The sequence below is a fragment of the Poromitra crassiceps genome (assembly GCF_964638095.1).
Source record: "Poromitra crassiceps genome assembly, chromosome: 6".
Lineage (NCBI taxonomy): Eukaryota > Metazoa > Chordata > Actinopteri > Beryciformes > Melamphaidae > Poromitra > Poromitra crassiceps.
This window is the reverse complement of record NC_139627.1, coordinates 19,932,453-19,952,772: the sequence shown is the minus strand read 5'-3', so window position 1 is coordinate 19,952,772 and position 20,320 is coordinate 19,932,453. Positions and strand designations below refer to the sequence as shown.

Sequence of the window (20,320 nt, the reverse complement as noted above, 5' to 3'; positions counted from 1 at the left end):
TCAAGTTTTTCTTTACTGTGGCTCCTCCATTACATGACTGCAAGCCTTCTATTTAAACCTACACACAATTATGAGAAGGATATTCTTCAAAGGCCTATATGTGCATAAAGGAATGTTGTATGTGCGGGTGCGCCCATCACCAGTAATGTTTTCATATTCACATCATCACATCATCATTTGGTCATGTGGTCAACTATAGTTGACGAATGTAGCTATAATGTAAACTTGCCACTGTGGTTACATAACCTTTGAAACAAGCCACAATCTTAACCGTGCATGTGCACACTTGCTCGCATAGGTGCGCACCTGTAGCCTATAACAAATAGCGCTACACCTCTGCCAATACGAGAAAGGAGCCGACGGGAGTAATCCATGTGGGTAGGCTATTGTGGATGATGTCCTCCAGATTCCTGGCAAGTGTGTCTCTTCAGCTGCAACCAGCGGCACACTGAAGTTTGACCAAATAGGGAGAAACCATTTGCGTGGGGGTGGGCTGATAATATAGATAAAAAGTAGAGCACGCACATCTACTCAAAAAAGCAGGTGCAGGACTAAGGAACAACAATCAAAAATAAAAAAGTAGAATCCGCCCACTGCTAAAGATGTCTCCCACAGTAGGACCATCAAATAAGGTCTGTGGTTAACAAACGTTTATGAAACTATGAAATCTTCACAAACGTGAATCACTTTTATGCCTTTTGAAGCGTTTTCTAAAAATCGCGTTAAAAAAGTGCATTTACATTTCAAAAGTCATAAAAGTGGTCCTCGTTTGTGAAGATTATCGTGCCGACACAAAGGCCGCAGTTTCATAAACTTTTGTTAACCACAGACCTTATATGCATTTAAGCAATATCCCCATGTTAAATCCCCAGACTTTTCCCTTGACGAACCCAAGTGCTACTTCCGGACTCATTTCTGCGGTGCTCTATGGATGTGGTTTCAAATGTAGCAAAGTATAGGCCTAATACAATTATACAGAAAAGGTACTCAATTACAGCAACTAACTAGTCACAGTACTTCACAAGATGTGTCATCCCTCCAAGGTTTATTAAGGTTAACATATTCAAAGAAATACACTTTTTCAGACACTTATTATTGTATAGTAGTTAATGTAAAATGTTTAATGCACACCTGTCCTTTGTTTGTTTTAGCCTGGGCATAACTTTTTTGTGTGCAAGTACATTGAGAGTTAAACAAACCGGAGCCAATTTCCTGCACATACTTGGTCAATAAAGCTGATTCTGATTATAATTGGACCAATGGTGTAACAAGTTGTGGTCTTTTCAAAGTTTGACTTTTTTTTCCCCTTCAATTATAGCACCCCCATCAGGCCAATCAGTGTAATGTCACCAGAGCACACTGCCAAAATGAATCATCCGTTCATCCAGTTTTGTCCAAATCAGACTCCTGGATACTTGGAGTTGGAGAGTACATAAAATTAGCAATCAATGGGTAAAAACCACCTTGAAAATACTGTGAGAAACTGTGAGACAGAAACTAAGACTCCCCATGTCAATATCTAGTGATGAAGATTGCACATAACATGGACTTCTGCCATCCACACTAGGAGCAGGGTTTAAACTTAAAGAATGGGTAAGAAAGGGTCTAATCATGCTGGGTCAGGGACATCAGGGATCCTGATGTCCTTTGAACACAACCTTCCAGGCCATGACCTTTATAAATATATACAACTGAGGCATTACTTACAGAAACACAAAGAATGGGACAACCTATGTACTAGTGGTTCCCAAACTTTTTTTTGGGGACCCACGTTTTAAAAATGACAAACCATCGCAACCCAATTCATAATAGGCTTTATTTATAAATTGTGAGAAGAGCAAATTTGTGAATAAATCGACAATCCTGACCATTTTTACTGCCATTTCCGCATCGCCTTGTATTATTTTGAATAAGTAAATCAGCCATTTCAAAGAGATACGTTTGGTAGCCTAAATCATGATTTTGTTTTATGGATATGTTATTGAAAACATAGGCCTACAGTCAAATACTTGATCAATTAGACCAAATACAGTACCGGTAAATGCATTTAGGCGGAGTTAATAGGCTGTCTCATGGGCCTTTTTCACAGCCGCCATTTTGTGTAAAAGGCAGGGTAAACACAGGTGCAACCAAAAACACTGTACTACACCATCCAATTAAAAAATATATATATAAACAATAAAAGGGACTATTAAAGAGAAGATCATATCTTACAAGATATTACAAGGAGATTTAATGGATATAGTTTAGATGTTAAAAAAAATGTGAATTGGAGATGGACTATAATTTCAGATAAAAATTGGGAATTATCATACAGAGAGGGACACAAAATAACAAGTAGCCCAGTTTGGAAGGAATTTGAATGAAAGGTTAAGATGAGATTTTTCAGCACACATCAATATTCGGTGGTGCCTCGGATAAATGTTGGAAGGTTGTGGCCTAGTAGGAAACCATACATAAATATTGAGACTGCCCAAAATTAGCAGAATATTGACAAAACATACAAACGAAATAAAAAAATGTTTAGGTATTGAATTACCCATAGAACCATCTTACTACTAGGAATATTGCCAGAAGATGTAGAACGCAATACTCTGACATACTGAGAGTCCTTCTGCTAACTGCTAAGAAAATTAAAGGAAGACATAACCGCAATGTTACAATTAAAGACAGATGTATTCTTAAATAAATGGTCCCCAATATTTTTTCAACTGATGTGATCTTATAAAGAGAAAACATCGCATGGATGCAACAGGGACGTATCCTCAGTGATGTACCCTGGGGTCATAGGATGTTTCGGGTCTCGCAACATCATAGGTGACCCAGCCGGGGCTGGCCAAGCCCCAACTTATGTCCCAGTAGCTACCCACGGTCAGCCCTCTAGGAAGGGTCGAAGGTGGTCACGTGGTCAGGGCCACTCAATCCGCTGCTCCGGAACTACTCTGCCGGGACCGGGGGGGAGAAGGGCTCTGGTACGTAGAGGGACCGGGCTCTGTGGGTTGCCACCCGGCCGGGCTCCTCCCTCGTCTCACCAGGTCTAGGACCTGTGCGCTGCACCAGACTCCCCCGCTCCAAACATCTCATTCCGACGTGATGGTATCTTAGTGGACACCATGCAGTACCAGTAATTGGTGGCACTGCAGACTCCACTTGCGGCTTGAATGACCCTCCTAAAGGGGCCTCTCGTGGATTGTTGGGCTTCTTCCTCACGGAAGACGCAGGCTGGGGCGCTAACCCATACTGCTCCCGGGTGCCGTCCCTGTTCCGGCTGTCAACTGTCTCTCCAGTGGTCACTAGTCTATTCCTGGTTGTCACGTAGTCTATTCCTATGAGTCACTGGCTAAGCCAGGCTAACAAAGAGTAGTAGTAAGAGTAGTGAACAACTCCTGTGGATTATTATTTTCATTTTAAATGTTCTTGTTTTTTTCTTGTCTGTTATAATGCATAGTTCTTTGTTTGTAGGAATGTCACTATTTGTCCCTGTCATCTGAGAGTGGGAGCTATGGACATTGAGAGGACACAAACATCCAAGGACTACCCCTTAAGACATTTGTACCTGTGCTCTATCTCTGAACATGTGACTGTACTATATGATTGCACTTGAGAAAAGTAAAAAAAAAGTAAAAACAAATCAGACTCATACAAGCAGATGGTCTGAATGTTACATGGACCACTACAGAAACTGGCTCTGAAAAGAGAATCGCTGACACTTATGAGTGAAAAATGAAAAAATTCGGTGCAATGAATTTGATGTAACCTCAACTCCCCCCCAGGTGGTTCAGGAGGCTCTGGACCAGGCCAGGCAGGGCAGGACGTGTATTGTGGTGGCCCACCGTCTGTCCACCATCCAGAACGCAGACCGCATCGCTGTCTTCCAGGGAGGCAAGGTGGTGGAGCAGGGGACACACCAACAGCTGCTGGCCAAGAGGGGAGTCTACCACACACTGGTCACCACACAGATGAGCCACGGGAGGGAATAGGAGAGCAGGCAGCGGATGGAAAGAGAGATGTAGCGATACATCTACACTGGTTTTGGTGTTTGAACTAATTTGTCCCCAGGCATTTTGACTTGATCAGTGAGCTTTTAGCCTAGTGAGCTAGAACTTCCATCCTGCTGTAGCTCTGTTAGAGTCAAGTTAGGACCAGGCAAGTGACTTTCAGTGAAAAGTTTGCTTCACAAACTGCTGCTGCCTGCTTGTTGTTTCTTTCTACGTGCCTATATTTTATGCACCATGTTTGAAAATATCACTGTAGCTTGTAACTTGTTGGGACTTTATATGGTCAGTACTCTTTCTTCCCGGGTGGAGCTGCTCTGGTGCATTCAAGGAAGGTGGTGACCTTCCTTGAATGCCGAATACTTGACAAATAAATGACATTTTATGTTACTCACACAATTTAAAATTAAAATTAAACTTGGGTTGTGCAGATGTGAATTTTTGTATCATAGAGTAAATCATATACTGGAGCTACGTATCACTGTTACAGGGTTAATATTGTCATATATTCAAGTCAACCCTCACCTCTACCCTCCTTCAGACCCTATAAGTGACTCAACACTGGTCCCCATGCCTTTTCGAACACTTTGCTCCTTCCTGCAACCTTGAATCTAAGCCTCTCCAAATTAAGAATCTCACCCAACTCTCTCAATCACATCTCAAATGAAGGTACAGCATCACATTTCCACAATTGTAAAATAAAAAAATTTGGCCAGCACAGTACCCAAATTCATATGCCAATTTTCACTGCCGGGGTTCACAGCAGGGTCATTTGTAGACCTCAGAATGGCCACAAGGGGGACTGACTCCCATTGTTTGTCAAATGCTTTTGAGTAACAATCAAAAAAGAAGTCCAGAATGAGTGGAGGTTGGGGCATGTCCAGAATTGGTGTATAAGGGTACCATCTTGAGTCTTACACTTGTTACATACAGTAATGCTGATACATTTGGATACATCTTGTTTACTTTGACTTTTGAATAGTGTAACGGTTACACTATTCAATTAGGTCAGGTAGGTTCATTAGGTTACACTGTAACCTAATAAGCAGTACAATTTTTAAACAGAAGAAGACTGGGATTAATGTTAATGCGACTCACTTCTAGAAGAGAATGCTAACCTCCATTTAGCTAATAATACTTGTCTCAATCACAAATATGAAGACAACTTCAACCAAAATGCATAAATATAACTATCGAATTGTGTTTGGGCCTATTGACAAAAAGTTCACTTAACAAGTGAGCCTAGTATGTCTACTCACTTCAACAGCCTTCAAGAGGCTTAAAAACAGCTTTGTGTGTGTGTGTGTGTGTGTGTGTGTGTGTGTGTGTGTGTGTGTGTGTGTGTGTGTGTGGCTCATCACAAGTGTGGCACTTTGGGGTGCGGAGCTGCAAGATGTGGAAGAACAACAGAGCAAAAAGGAGAAGTAGCACAGGAAGTGACGAGGTCTTGGTTAAGGCAGAGAAACTGTGATGCTCACCCAGACGCTGTGACTCTCCAACCAGCTGGCATCCTGCAGCAGACGTTTTCTGCTCCGTGTTCGTCTCCGGTCTGGTTGGTTAGGTGTTCATCTGCCGGGTCTGGTTGGTTAGGTGTTCATCTGCCGGGTCTGGTTGGTTAGGTGTTCATCCGCCGGTTCTGGTTGGTTAGGTTAGCAGGCTGGAGGGAGGCCCCAGGTCCAGTCTGCTGAGGAGGATCTCTTCCAGGTAGGACCCCAGGAATGGCTCTGCTCCTGGCTTACATTCAGTTACATGTCATGCACCTGTAAGTGTACAAAACAATGTTACTACATGAATCAGGTGCATATTTCTGTCTCTCACGTCCTTCAGTTTCAGTTTCAGACAGTCAAGAAAGGTGAATTCTGGGCAGCTAGAGCACTCTATTAGGTAATTTGTGGACAGACTTGTATGACACTATGTGGTTTTACATTACGTTTCAGGTTCCTTTGAAAGTTGTCATGAACAACAACATTGTTGCATCTTCACTTTGTATTCATAACATACAGCAGTGCCTAAAATAACTGGATGCTTTGTTCTCATTTAGAAAGTGAGATAGAAGTGGGCATTTAACTTGACATAAATAGGGAATGCCTTTAATGATCTGTGCCAACTAACTGATGTGACACCAACTTTCAACACCTCTCTTGCCTAACAGGAACAGCTAACCAACCGTCAGCCTGTTTCTCCACTAACTGATGTAATTTGTTATTTTAGCTCAGTCTAATGCACACCTTCCTTAATTTAAAATGTGATTCTAAACATAAATCCTATGCATTGAAGAGAGCACAGAGTTCAGTCAGACGTAGTAAACATTACCAGTAAGTGATGAGACAAGAGTCATCGCAGATATATCCACTAACCAAAGACTAGTCCTAGGGCATTAAGATATTATACTGAACAACTACAATTACAGTAGGTGCCCTGCCAAAGCAAGATAAGATCAAGATAACCAGGTGATGTGCAGCGGAGGGGCTATCTTTGTGGGTCCAACGATAATACGATATGATGATAATGGGTCACAAGGCCATGTCAGGAGACTTCCCACATAACTAAAGTCATAATAACCTTTCATTAGTTTGGGTCAACAAATGACCGATTTGAGTCACAGATTGGAAAACTTTCCCATAGTTCTGCGATCAAAACAGCACATTGTTTGCTGCCAAAGCATCTGGTGCCACCCATAAATATATTTTTCCTATAAAATTCTTCTTCTTCTCTGTGTTTAGGAAATCTTCACGGCGTAACAACAGTCTACATCCCCAAGAGGCCAATTAGATGGGGTAAGGTAGTTTGGGATTCAATGTTTCAGTGCTAATTCTTCCGATTTCAAGATTTCATCATGTTACAAGATTGTTCCTCATAAAATAGTGCAGTGATTCCCAAAGTGGTGGGGCATGGCCCGCACTTTGGCAGAGGGTCTGCCAACACTCCTGACTTTCGTGAGTACCTGGGCGCAGACAAAATGGTGTCAGTTCCCCACGGATGTTGCACACACCATGTTTACAGGGAATCACGTGACCGCAGCAGCAGAGGTTCGTGTTAGCATTAGCATTCAAAACATGTATAAAAATGCTTTTAAACAATTTTGTATTTAATTGTCAAATTCAATAAATGAGCACCCATATTAATGTTTGTTATCAAAATGGCATAATATGTGCCATAATCATTGCATATTACTTATAATTGTAACTAGATTACCACTGTAGTTTACCTTTTAAAGTAACTGCACACGTTCTACAGTATGTCAAAAAACACATGCAAACTACACACTACTAATATTTAGGCCAAGGCGGTTTAAGTAAAGTCATGGCAGGCCTTCAAATTCAGTAGTCAAAGTCAGTGTAGTCTGTAATGTGACATTTGTAGAATAAAGTAGGCTATCTAAGACACAATGTCAAGGGGCAATGTCTCATAGTTGCAAAGATAAGCAGGCAAATTGATCATCAAATGTATTGATTGAACAATTTCTTAAACAATGTGGATAAAGGCTATGCCTATCTTGAAGCTACTGATGAAAGACAGTGACCCTCATCACTTTTATTGCATCATTTATTGTCCAAATCAAAATTAAAACAGTCTTCCTCTGGCAAGTCGCCATGGTGACCTTCGCTTGGTACTGGGGTTCCTGGAGCCACCAGGATTTTGATGGTAATCTGAAAAACAGTTATGATCCAATCATTCCTTGTATTGTCCTAGGAGATAGTGCACTTTTTCCATAGGGGTAAAAGATTGACCACACCAACCCTATAACAACACAAGCTGCTTTCCCAGACAGCTATTAAGCCAGGTCCTACACAACAAATGTTAGCATTATTTGTGGCAATAGTCAGGCTAACGTCAACTGCGTGCTACACTGCAAGCTCTAGGCGTCTGACCACCGGAGCTGCTGCTAACCAATTAGCGAGCTAATGATTACTCAAACCGTTGGTAGGTCAACAACAACATTGAATACAAATTTAGAAAAGCCAACATTTATTTTATTTAAAGATTCTTAACAGTCTTACCCGTTCGTTTAATAGATCGATGGTCGCTGTAAAGTCTGCTGCTGCAGTCACTGTCAACTTTACTTGCTCAACCTCAATGGTGGCACCATTTTGTCTGCGCCCAGGTCCCTCTCGATATTTGTGGGAAGATCAAATGGCTGTAGCAGCCAGGCTCTGTTTTAAAGCCAGAGTGAAGTTTCTAGTATCATGAAACTGATCCATCCATTGGTACCAACTAGGTCATGCTATAGTAACTTGTCGAGATGGGCCAAAATACTTTTTCAAAGGGTCCCTTGACCTCTCACCTCAAGATATCTGAATGAAAATGGGTTGTGCCAGTACCCACAAGTCTCCTCTTCCCAGATAAGGTAGCATTTTTCGACAAGGCAGCATTTGCTAATACACCATGTCTGTCCATGGAGACAGTTCAATAGTATTAATAGCCTGTGGATTTGTTTTATTATTATTTTCTCTTGTTGCTCATCACAGTTTGTCTTAACACATATCTAATCTGTGTTATCCTGCAAAATACTTATAAGTCTAATAAGAGGGGGGGGGGGGGGGGGGGGGCATTTTGTCAATAATTTATTTTGCCTCAATTTTTGTATGTGGATGGATTATTAATTTGCACTGCATTGCAGTATGCCCAATACAAAATATATTATGGGTGCCCAGCCTATACATCATCTTAGTCTTGTGTGTTGATCAGAGTTGTGGTTAAAGGGTTGGGTGAGATTTTCAGATTTCAAAGTGGGCCGCTGCATTCTTAAGTTTGGGGATGGCTGACATAGTGTATATTTCGAGGGCGTGAGATGCAGACGTCAACATTGTAATTCTGGCCTCTGAACAGCGCTTCAGCCACAGAACAGAGTTCAACAGCCTGGACTTTCTAGTGTTACAGTACTGTAATTCAGTGGATTAGATGGCACAGTAAAGCACAGTCCTTTCTTAAACGATGTCATGCGTCCTCCTTTCCAGGGGAAGTGGAGATGACAAGGGGCCAGGCAGGCTGAGCCGGAGACTGTCCCGTCTGGGCAGCAGGCGTCAGTCCAGGGAGCCTCCAAGACCTCCAGCCCAGCCAGACAGACCTGCTGCTCCGCCCAACACACCCCCTCAACAAGGTTTCCACTTTCTGCACTCTTTTCACTTTTTACAATGCAATTTTATACTTGAAAAGATGACAAATGATGATGAGATTGAGTCCAAAATACAAATTACAGTAATGAAATAGAGAGTAGGCTATACTAGACTAGATTATTACTAGCCACATGATAGTGGCTATTAATATCCCTATGCTACATGATAGTGGCATAGGGATTAGGGAGATCATCATCCACCCTGCTGAAGTAATAATGAAATGATGAAATTCTCCTTTGGGGGCTGGATCTATAGCATCACAAAAAAGAAAATAATCCAGTAATTCCATTTATCTGCAGCAGAAATGGTATCATCATGTGACAGCAACTGTCCTCCATCTGTATTTCCTAGATGACAGGCCTATTCCTCCAGCTCCAGTTTCATCTCCAGCCCCTGCACCCGTACAAACGCGCCCTAAACGGGCAGACGTGGCCCTGAAGCCAAGGCTCCAGCTCCTGCCTCTGTCTAGGGTGTTCAGCAGCGGTGAACATGGAGCAGCTATCCTGCAGGTAAAGCACAGTGAAAGCTCTGATATATTTATTGTATGAATCATTTGATATATCAACTGATGGACTAGTCTCGCTTGGCCAGACTTCAGATCTCCAGATCTTCACACTTGGTTTAGCGCTGTATGAGCGATGGAGAGAGTCTAGCTCAACATACTACTGTATCAATCTGGTATAGGGGGAAAACATGCTCTGTTGTTGTTTCACGTACTGTAGCGACTGGGACTTGGAGAACATACACAAAAGTGGTGGGGAATTCCAACTGAAATGGTCAGGGCCAATGGCAGAGCTTATACCCAAAGCCTACTTCTGTTGACTCAGACTATTGGTTGAGTGATTGATTGGCTCAGGCTATATGAACTCATTTCGAGGCGGGGGGAAAGTAGCCAACATAACATCCTCAGTCAAAAGTTTCTCTTTGGCTTTACTGAAGAGGATCAACATGTTGGAAGTTATTTCTCCATCTTTCTTTGCCTCCTTCCACCATCTGCTGCAGATCAGAAACTGTGAAAGAACAGAACCTCATTCCGTTGTGCTGTAAAGCCCCAGGCACACCGGGAGAACTAGATAGCAACTAGACGCAGACCGATGCATCACCTCACATCTCCTGTGTCAGGGCCACAAAGTTGCATGTGAACACACTCACTTAAAGTTTACAGTTTTGTAATATAGCTACTTCTAATCGAGAACATGTCTGATAAAAAGTTGCAAATGACACTGCTGCGTATGTCAGCCCTTATCTGGTCTTTTGCTTGTGCAAGAAGAAAGGAAGAGCCGAGGCGGAGGTGAAAAATAAAGAGAAACCACACTAATGGGTGATATCATGCAGCGAGAAGCAATGGACTTTCCCAAAGGCACGTAGTCGTGAAAACATGTGTATTGGAATTATCTGATGAGATGAAGTTGGAAAATGAGCAGTGTTTTGTGTGCCCCCTCTCTCCTGCTTCGCTACCGCTGACCAACCAATCAGAGTGATTTCTCTACCCCTGACCAGCCAATCAGAGTGATTTCTCTCACTAACGACCCAACGCCGATTCAACATTGAATCAGCCATCAAAGCAGATTAGAGCCACCGGTTTGGCACACACCACAAATACTAGAGCGACAGACGGCCAGACTTGGCCGACAGACGGCCAGACATGACCGACGGCCGACTGCTGGCTTGGTGTGTCGCTTAAAGCCATCCAGCAGATTTCCCTCCAGGTCTACCAGGTGGCAATCAATGTCAAATGCAGAGTAGAATCTGTTAGAGGCTGACAATCTTCTCAGCAATGTCTGAAGATTAATGTGGTAATGATTTATTGATGTTAAAATACTACATGTAACATCTTAGTGGAGCTTTGCTGCTGATGCCAAACTTAATGCCAAAAACTGTTGCTTTTCCAAAGGGCTTTGAGACTCTCCGGGGTGATGAGGGTCTGTGTGACGTCCTCCTGGTCCCTGGGGACAGCACCGACACCTTCCCCGTCCACAGGGTCATAATGGCTGCAGCCAGTGACTACTTCAAGGCCATGTTCACCGGTGAGTTCCCCCTCTCTGTAGGTTCAGGGCGACTTTGAGATAACATGGGGAACATCGAATTTTACCTTCAACTCATGGTGAAATAAAGGATAAAACACCAAGGGCCCTATCATACACCTGTCACAGAGCACAGCGCATGTGTCATGGCTAGTTTCCAACTGACGCAGTTGTCATTACCAGGTCCAGCACCCACATTCTCTAAATAGCAAATGTACTTCTGCATATATGTGCACCCATGCGTGTGTTGGAGGTGTGGTCAGGTGTAATGTGGGCGCATTGCTATCTTGTGACACCGGAAAGCATTTGCACCCTTGACCAACAAAAACTATGTCTAAAATCTAGTGCAGTATTTTCCTGCTATTTCCTGCATTCACGGTTAAGGCGGGCATGCTGTGGAACACCCTGCCAGCAGTAATTAAGGGCTGTAGTACCCTCAGAGGTTTTAAATGCTCCATTAAGAAGTGGCTGAGAGAGGGTCAGTCCTGCGGCCACCTATAGTCATTGGTGTGGCCTCATATACTGTCTCTTTCTGTGCTATGTTATTTATTTTTTACCATTTGCCAATGTGCGATTTTAGTGGATTGCTATGTTCTATTTTTACTGTTAGGCGCATTGTATATGTTGTATCTTGCTAATAGTAAGTATCATTTTTTGTCATGTATCTTGATTGTTTAGACATTAGGATTTTCCTTTAATTGCTGTATTTGATATGTACTGTGTGCGCACAGGACTCTGTGTGCCCAGGGACTATGCAAATTAGCTTTTAGCTATCTCTGGTGCAATATATTTATTGTGTACTGTCCCTGCTTCAATAAACAATAAAGATAAAGGAACACACCAACATTTTGGAATATTTGCCTATTTTCCATATTCCCGATAGTAAGATGAGAATATAGATGCCTTTCTCTTCTCTGTGTGTGCAGTATAAAGTGTGTTGCACCCCTCCTGCTAGTTAGCTCAGCACAATGAATGGTAGTCGAATGGTACAGCAGCATACCCCCATTCAGGCACCAAAAATACACATTCCAACAGCGCCAAAAACGCTCATGTGTACATGCTGTGACTCGTGTACTCACCACACTATGAAATAATAATCCAAAATTAAGAGAAACTGTAATTTTCTAAACAAATAACATAGCCGGAACTTCTTTTCAAACATGCCCGCCTTGCACAGTGATGCACACAGCGCCTCAAAAGCACCATGGCAAACTAACATCACTTCCGTCAACAAAACAAAAGGGACAAGAAGATCATAACCTTTGACTGGGAAGAAAAAAATTACGAATTAACAACCAGACTTTGCCGATTACAGATACATTTGAATGACATAAATCTGTTCATAATTAAGCATGGTAGCCATGGTTAACCTGCCTGCACTGCACAGAGGAGAAGAGACGTGGGTGCTGAGTGAGATGTACATGTAAATATGAGTGATAAGAGAGAACTGATTGATGCTGTGGTGTCATTGTGTGACAATAACAATGGACATCTTATTACAGTATTAGTTTTTGAGTTTGTGTACAGTAGTTGAGTTGGAAACTATACATGAAATAATTGATAAACGTATGGATGGGCGGCATTTATAGTTTTGCCTAGGATGCTTGATTGGCACGAGCTGGCACTGATTGCATGGATAAATCAATTAATTTCATTTCAAACGTACCACTAGACCAATGTTAGGCCCCAAATATTCCTAATTGGCGATGATGCACGTTTCTCCAGCTTGCCGAATCCGCCAATTAAATAGCAATGTGTCAGCTTTTAAATGGAATAGGAGATGACACTTTGATTTTTTGAGTGCATGTTATGCCGAAAACACACCTATGAATAATTAGGGGATTAAAACAACCCCTATTACTTTGCGCCCAGATTGTGCGTCCTGTAACTAGCAAAAGTGGACTTGCACACACCCTGAACACACTTGGGCCATGCACTTACTGTATGTGCTGCAGATAATCTAAATAGGGCCCCAAGACGCTGAAAATCCATGTTCTCCCTTGTGGATGGTTTTTAATGTAATGCTTTAATGGAGAAGGTTGTTGTAGGACACCACTGTGTTCAGTGTGCCACTTCTTTTACTTTCACTCTCAGAAAACACTCATAGTAGAAGAAAAGAGGAAGTTATTCCAGACAACTAAAATGTTGGCCATTTTACTTTGTTCTGCATTCAACGTCCTACCTTCCTGGGACTTCTGTCTAACTTAACAGAAAAGGTTTGCACTTCATTACATAATCAGTATCCTCCCAACATAAATGCAAGCTATATTTGAGCTGTTTGGCTTTACAGCATCAGCACTTCTTGTCATTGACTGTACACAAGACAAATCTCTTGAAATAACACTAAATCCTTCACTCACTTTGTCTGTTTTGACTTGTGTTTTTTTTCTTACTCAGGGGGAATGAGGGAGCAGGAGATGAGAGAGATCAAGCTGCACGGTGTCACTAAGACAGGTTTGAAGAACATCATAGACTTCATCTACACATCCAGAGTCAGCCTCAACATGGCCAACCTGCAGGACACTTTGGAGGCTGCCAACTTCCTGCAGGTCCTGCCGGTCCTGGGCTTCTGTAACCAGCTGCTGAGCAGCGAGGTGAGGGGATTCAAATTATTTATGGATTTGAACAAATCTGTAAAATTCCCCCCTGCTTGCCCCTAAGATAATGTGTGAATACATTAATGGCAAGTTATATTCATATTTACATTTTAAGACGGTTGATAATGACATAATGTCCCAATACATCTACTTTCCATCTGTCTATGGTAAAGAATATGGTGCAGTATCACATACTTCTAATATTTTACTAAGGCAACTGATGTTGTATTGATATGTCGATGGCAAATAATTATGTTCTTCTTTACATTTTAAGACTTAAAGGAACACTCCGCCCATTTTCAACCAGCTTTCTATCATTAGAACATCAGTAGTATATCAGAAAACTGTAAACTGTTTTGAAGTCTGTCATTTAATTTGACAGTTATTGAGTGTTAAAGTGTGGACCAGTGACATCAGTGACTCTCAATAACTGTCAAACCAGTCATCATTCATCTAGTTTGACAGTTATTGAGAGTTGATTTGAGTTAATGAGTTATTCATTTGAGTTAGTGTGGACCAGTGATGTCACTGGTCCACACTTTAACACTCAATAACTGTCAAATTAAATGACAGACTTCAAAACCATTTACAGTTTTCTGATATACTACTGATGTTCTAATGATACAAAGCTGGTTGAAAATGGGCGGAGTGTTCCTTTAATTAACTGACATACTGTCGAAAACACTGATCCTGAAAAAGCTTGAAATATCTTGAATTTACATCAGTGAGTGGAAATAAAAATGTAATATAATACAATATAATACATTACCAGACTGTAATTAAACTAGTTTACCACTGGCTAGGCTGTGGGCTCGCAGCCCATGTGTGGGCCCTCTAGTGGGGCACGTAATACTTTCAAGTTGAAGCTCAGAACATTTGTGGGCCCGAGTCTGTGTTTGACGAGCTCTTGCGAACTCAGCGAAGCTTCTCCTTGGGAAGCAGGGGTAAAATAGCTCCGAAGTCAGTAAAGTTTTTGACAAAGATAAATAGGCATGGCCATATTCAAACAGGTCCCTTAACCTCTCACATCAAGATATCTGAATTAAATTGGGCTCATTAGAACCACAAGAGTCATAGCTTTACAGCCATGTCTGACATACAGTACATGTACTGTATGTCAGCTACAAAGGGTTTAAGAGCTCCAAGGTCCTAAAGACAGTGTCCTGCATGCAGTGAAAATGTTATTCTCGCCTTTTTTTCTTTCCCTATTTCTGCACATTGTGGTACCTAAACATAAATAATAACAAAAAAACACTGAATGACACTAATGTATTCCATCAATTTCTTGTCTGTGATGCAGATCACTATTGATAACTGTGTGGAGGTGGAGCAAATTACTGCTGACTTTCTTCTGGAGGATGTCCAGGTGAAGATAGGTGAGTAAGGTGAAACTAATCTGAGAACAGAATAAAGATTTTTTTTATAACTATATCTAAACAGATGATGTAATAGGTGTAAGCATGGAGCCTCTGCACCAGAGGTTCTTAAAACCTTTCAGCGAGACCTCAAACCGATGATCATTAAAGCCCCATTAGTAGTTTATCTATTTGGGGGAAACATCCCCAAATATTGTCTTGACTTGTTTTAATGAAGTAGCTACTCGCGCTGCTAATCAAACTAGCAAGCGATAAATACGTTTCACTTCCTATACGTACTTCAAAAGAAAAGCGTTTGTTTGGCAGTGTAAAACTTTTAATCCGAAAAAGCTGCGCAGGAAATGGAGTTAAAAGTTTCAATTCAATTATAAAGTTTCATCTTCCATCATTGTTTTTTTAAACCTAGGTGAGTTTGTGAGCCAGAACCTGTCATCGTTGGTACAGAGCGACCGCTACCTACAGCTGTCGGAGACCAGCCTGGCCAACGCTCTGGCCAGCAACTCCCTCAAGGGCTTCTGTGAGTTGGAGCTGTACCACATCGCCAGAGCCTGGCTGGACCATGACGCCCCCAAACGCCACTCCTCTGTCTACACCGTGATGCGTCACATCCGCTTCCCGCTGATGAGCCCCACTGAGCTGATACAGATCTCCCAGGATGACGAGCAGAGAGATGAGCCCATGATGCGCTCCCAGACGGCCTGCGTGAACCTCCTGCTGGAGGCCAGCAACTACCAGATGATGCCTTTCCTGCAGCCCAACCTGCAGACCGAGCGGACTCGAATCCGCTCTGACACCACGCGCCTGCTGGCTCTGGGCGGGGTGATAAGGCAGCAGCTGGTGGTGAGCCGGGAGCTGAGGTTGTACGATGAGGAAAGTGGCCACTGGAGGGCGCTCAGGCCCATGGAGGTGCCGCGCTACCAGCACGGTGTGGTTCTGCTGGGTGGCTTCCTCTTCATTGTTGGAGGTCAGAACATTGACCACCTACCTACTGTAGTGTACTCACTCCTGGGATGTATCCAGCATGTTTGTAGCACTCCTTAAGTTCAGTTTAATTGGACAGGCAAGAACAAGGCCAGTTGAACACCAATTAACTGCATAAAACAAACAAAATGAAAGAGAAAGGCAAACTGCAGTGTGGTTTATTAAGAGATGTTAATGTAACCAAAGGCAACAACCCTAAAATGCAAGCATTTATGGGTATAAAGAGATAGCTCTTACCCAGCATTTCCACATGCTGGAAAGCCTAGCAAAACAAGCTCGCTCTTCATGTGTTCCTACCTGGTTTGAACCATAGACCGTAAAATAAATATAGACGTAGCTACCATTTTCACGGTCACCATCTTGGTTATTTGGAGCCAGAACTGACATGAATTTGGATGAGAAGTGGATGAGCCGTAGTGCTGCCTGCTATTGGTCCGTGACCAATAGCAGGCAGACCAATCAGCGTCCGAGAAGGAGGAGGCGGTCCTAAGTGATTGATGTTAGCCCGTGATAGACAGATCATTCATCCAAACACCTGTCAAGTATTTTTTGAAAACACCTGCACTTTTCCAAAAGTTTCCAAGGACGAGGTCCGAGATGATTCAGTGTAACCATCTGGTGCGTCAGGTTAATGAAGAGAGGGTGTTTTAAAGTAAAAAGAGCATATTGATGCTTTTCTGAAAATGCAGTTTATCTCTGCTCCTTTTGCCATAAAATGATCACCAACTGGAGGTCAAAGTTTACCGTCCTTTGTATTTACCACTTCATCACCTTGTTCACCTCTCAGGCCAGAGCACGTATGACACCAAGGGTAAGACGGCCATAGACAGCGCATACCGGTACGATCCACGCTTTGACAAGTGGCTTCAGATCGCCTCGCTCAATGAGAAGAGGACCTTCTTCCACCTCAGCGCTCTGAAGGGGAAGCTGTATGCAGTCGGGGGCAGGAACCCCTCAGGAGAGATCGGTGAGCACGATGCTACTGTACTTCATACTAATACTTTGGTTTGATTTATCTTTTGAATTCAGTGAACAAGTGAATAATCCTTATTATCACTTTTTTGTTCAGACACGGTGGAGTGCTACAACCTGAGGAAGAATGAGTGGACGTTTGTGACTCATATGCTGAAGCCCCACTATGGGCTTGCTGGGACAGTCCATGGGGACCTCATGTATGTTTCAGGTATGTCTCAGACTGGAGTTACGATTGGGGGGAGGGAACTCAACTCATCCACCACCGATGTGTAGCACCCACCTGGGTGATGCACAGCAGCCAGTTTGTGCCAGAACGCTCACCACACATCAGCTCACAGGAGGAGTGATTTACGATTGACCAAGTTCGCTCGTCTGACCTATTTGAAACCACTTCCTGTTTCACAGCATTCTCTCATGTCGTGTTTCTGAGCTGCTCTCATTCTAACCTCAGGCAGTTTCTTAGCAACAATGGACAATGAACTACGCTGCTGCAGAAACAGAAGTTGCATAATGTGGGACCAAGAAACCACAAAACATAAAGACCCATGGTTGAATGTCAGCGCTTCTTGCCAAGGCTCTCAGAAGCAGTGCTATGTTAGTTTCATATTATTGTGTGTTGACTTGCTGAGAGTAGGCTACATGGAAAAGATGATTTCTGAGAATGTGCTTTATCGAGCAATTCATTCCGTCAAACTATGCAAATCAGGTGTAGAGGTTTTGGAGAGAGATAGAGAGGGGGTAGAGAAACAATATCAGCATGTTTGTGGCTCTTTACATGTGATAAAGGTTTTTCACTGAATAATAGTTGATTGCCTCACTCAGCTGTTCCGCAATTTTAGCAGCAGAATTTGATGTCCTGATGTTTGTATTTTAATGGGACATCTGTGCGTAGGCTAATGACGTATCCAAGGATTTCCCTTGCACTGCCCTGCGCAGCGTGGAGAATAATGGCGCGCTCAAGCGCAGCGGGGTATTTTTGTGCTAAAACCTGCTTTTCAGAGGTCTTAGCATAAAGAGTTGCGTGCATAGGGACTAGAGCCCGACCGATACTGGATTTTTGAAGCCGATGCCGATACCGACATTAGGGTGTAAAAAAATTCCGATATCGATATATCAGCCGATATTCTTATATTAAATATACACATTATATTACACAATGTTTTTGCAATGATCCCTCAAATATCAAACACTTGACAAAGATATGACTTGACATGACATAATGTAGGCAGGATATTTTACAGCTTATCAATCAACTTTATTGTCCAAAATGACATCAATGCAATGAAACAGTAAACTTAACTGGGGATTTAATCATTATAAATAACTATAAATCCAAAAACACAAATAGAACAAATATAAAATATAACCTGAATTAAGAAAAAAGATAAAATATACACAACATGTTGTCTATGACTTAAAAATTACAAAATAAAAAGATATCGGCATATCAGCCAACATATCGGCCGATACCGATATATGGGTTATCGGCCAATATCGGCCGATAATATCGGTGGACCGATATATCGGTCGGGCTCTAATAGGGACGATAGCAAACATGAGGATTTAGCGCAGCCATGCCTGGTTTAGCATACGGCACACCCACAGCTGCGCCGAGGCAGAAAAAACAGCATCTGTGCACATAAACCGGCCCGCAAGTGCAAAAAGCAGATAGCGCTAGACAACGATAGGGCCCATACACTCTCCCTTTCACCACTTCACATAGACTGCCCTTTCCCTCCATGGCCTACAGGTGTCACTGTTGAAGCATTTCAGAATTTCAATAATGGATTTCCCCCCCCAAGAAAGAAATTAGTTTGATTTTGATCACAAAGTTTTTCAGTATCTAGGGGAGATACACAGGGTTGCCCCATCCTGATATGTATTCTTGTTGGTGTAGAAACATTAGCAATACAAAATTGAAATAACACAAATATTAAAGAATCAAAGTTTTCGTTATACGCAGATGATGGTTTTTTTGTCACCTAAAGAAATTTGGACGCCCTTCTTAAAGATTTGGATAGTTTTGCAAGTCTGTCTGGTCTGAAGCCAAATTATGATGTATTATTTGGGGATTAGGTTCTTCACATGATTCTACATTTAAACTTTCATGCAATTTAACATGGATATGGTCAGATGGACCAATAGATGTACTTGGAATACATATTACAAAACAGCTGGATGAACTTGTAAAAACAAAATAAATAAACAAACAAACAAACAAACAAACAAACAAACAAAAATAAATTAATTAATAGAATAGCACATACCCGGGTATGGACTAGTATACAGTATACTATATAACAAACTACTTGTATATAAGATACCATATTAACAGCAACTGTGAGGTGTTATGCCAGATATCTTTGACATAACCTGTTGCATTTCTGTCACACAGGTGGGATCAACAAAGATACATTTGAGAAGGAGCTTTGGTGTTACGACACGGTTACCGACATGTGGAGCCGGCGGGCAGACATGACCGAGGTCCGTGGCCTGCACTGCATGTGCACCGTAGGTGACCGCCTGTACGTCATGGGCGGGAATCACTTCCGGGGCAGCAACGACGAGGACGTCCTGGGCTGCGAGTACTACAGCCCCAAGACAGACCAGTGGACGGTGGTGGCGCCCATGCCGCAGGGCCAGAACGACGTTGGGGTGACGGTGTTTCACGGACAGATCTACGTGGTGGGAGGCTATTCCTGGAACAACAGGTGCATGCTTGACATCGTGCAGCGGTACGATCCAGAGCAGGATGTGTGGGACAGGGATTTCAACATCCTGGAGCCCCTGGGGGGGGTCCGTGTCTGCATAATGACTGTCCACCTGCCCGAAGGCACGGTGGACGAGGCTGAGATACAGGAGGGTCCACTGTGTCCGCTGCCCACTGCCAAGAGCTGAGAGGCAAGCCCTGACTTTACCATTCAGTGTTGGGACAGTGAGATTAAAAGAGCATTAAGAGTTTGGTTTATTATTTATTTATATTAACGCTGCATTTTGTGATTGGAATAAAGAGGAGAATGGAGCTCTCTTGTTGCCTTCAAATGGGGTTGTGTTTACCGTGTTTATGACATGAGTCGATATGAATGCCCCCCTCATGTCGATATATTCACAACATGGTAAGTGCTAATTTTCGGAAAGCTTAGATTTCACGACTTGTGACGTGTCCTGTAACTTTTTCATAAAATGGCGGAGGCCATGGATGTGGATGGAAAGTTAATGTAATTTTAGCTGTATAGCTGAGTTTTTCATAGTCAT

The 20,320-nt window shown here is 42.6% G+C and overlaps 2 protein-coding genes across 3 annotated transcripts in view; both read left to right on the top strand.

Annotated features, from left to right (window-relative positions):
* Positions 1-3,980, top strand: part of LOC310777788 (ATP-dependent translocase ABCB1-like) — a gene marked incomplete at both ends in the record, with an annotated part of 41,373 nt that extends 37,393 nt beyond the window's left edge. Inside the window, one exon of the mRNA XM_083638146.1 lies at positions 3,774-3,980. Coding sequence (XP_083494272.1) covers positions 3,774-3,980 — 207 coding nt within the window. The remainder of the gene's footprint in view (positions 1-3,773) is intronic.
* Positions 3,981-5,557: 1,577 nt separating this feature from the next.
* Positions 5,558-20,075, top strand: LOC310778518 (kelch-like protein 9). Of its 2 annotated transcripts, none has more exons than XM_083638969.1 (11): positions 5,558-5,699; positions 6,719-6,772; positions 8,954-9,096; positions 9,464-9,621; positions 11,007-11,139; positions 13,534-13,730; positions 15,034-15,109; positions 15,516-16,073; positions 16,878-17,057; positions 17,160-17,273; positions 19,461-20,075. In XM_083638969.1, exons 2-11 carry the CDS (start codon positions 6,768-6,770, stop codon positions 19,961-19,963), a joined length of 2,067 nt encoding a protein of 688 aa, XP_083495095.1. In that variant the 5' UTR covers positions 5,558-5,699; positions 6,719-6,767; the 3' UTR covers positions 19,964-20,075. The 2 variants fall into 2 exon arrangements, with proteins under 2 accessions (XP_083495095.1, XP_083495096.1); XM_083638970.1 differs by lacking the exon at positions 5,558-5,699 and adding an exon at positions 5,781-5,879.
* The last annotated feature ends 245 nt before the right edge of the window (positions 20,076-20,320 follow it).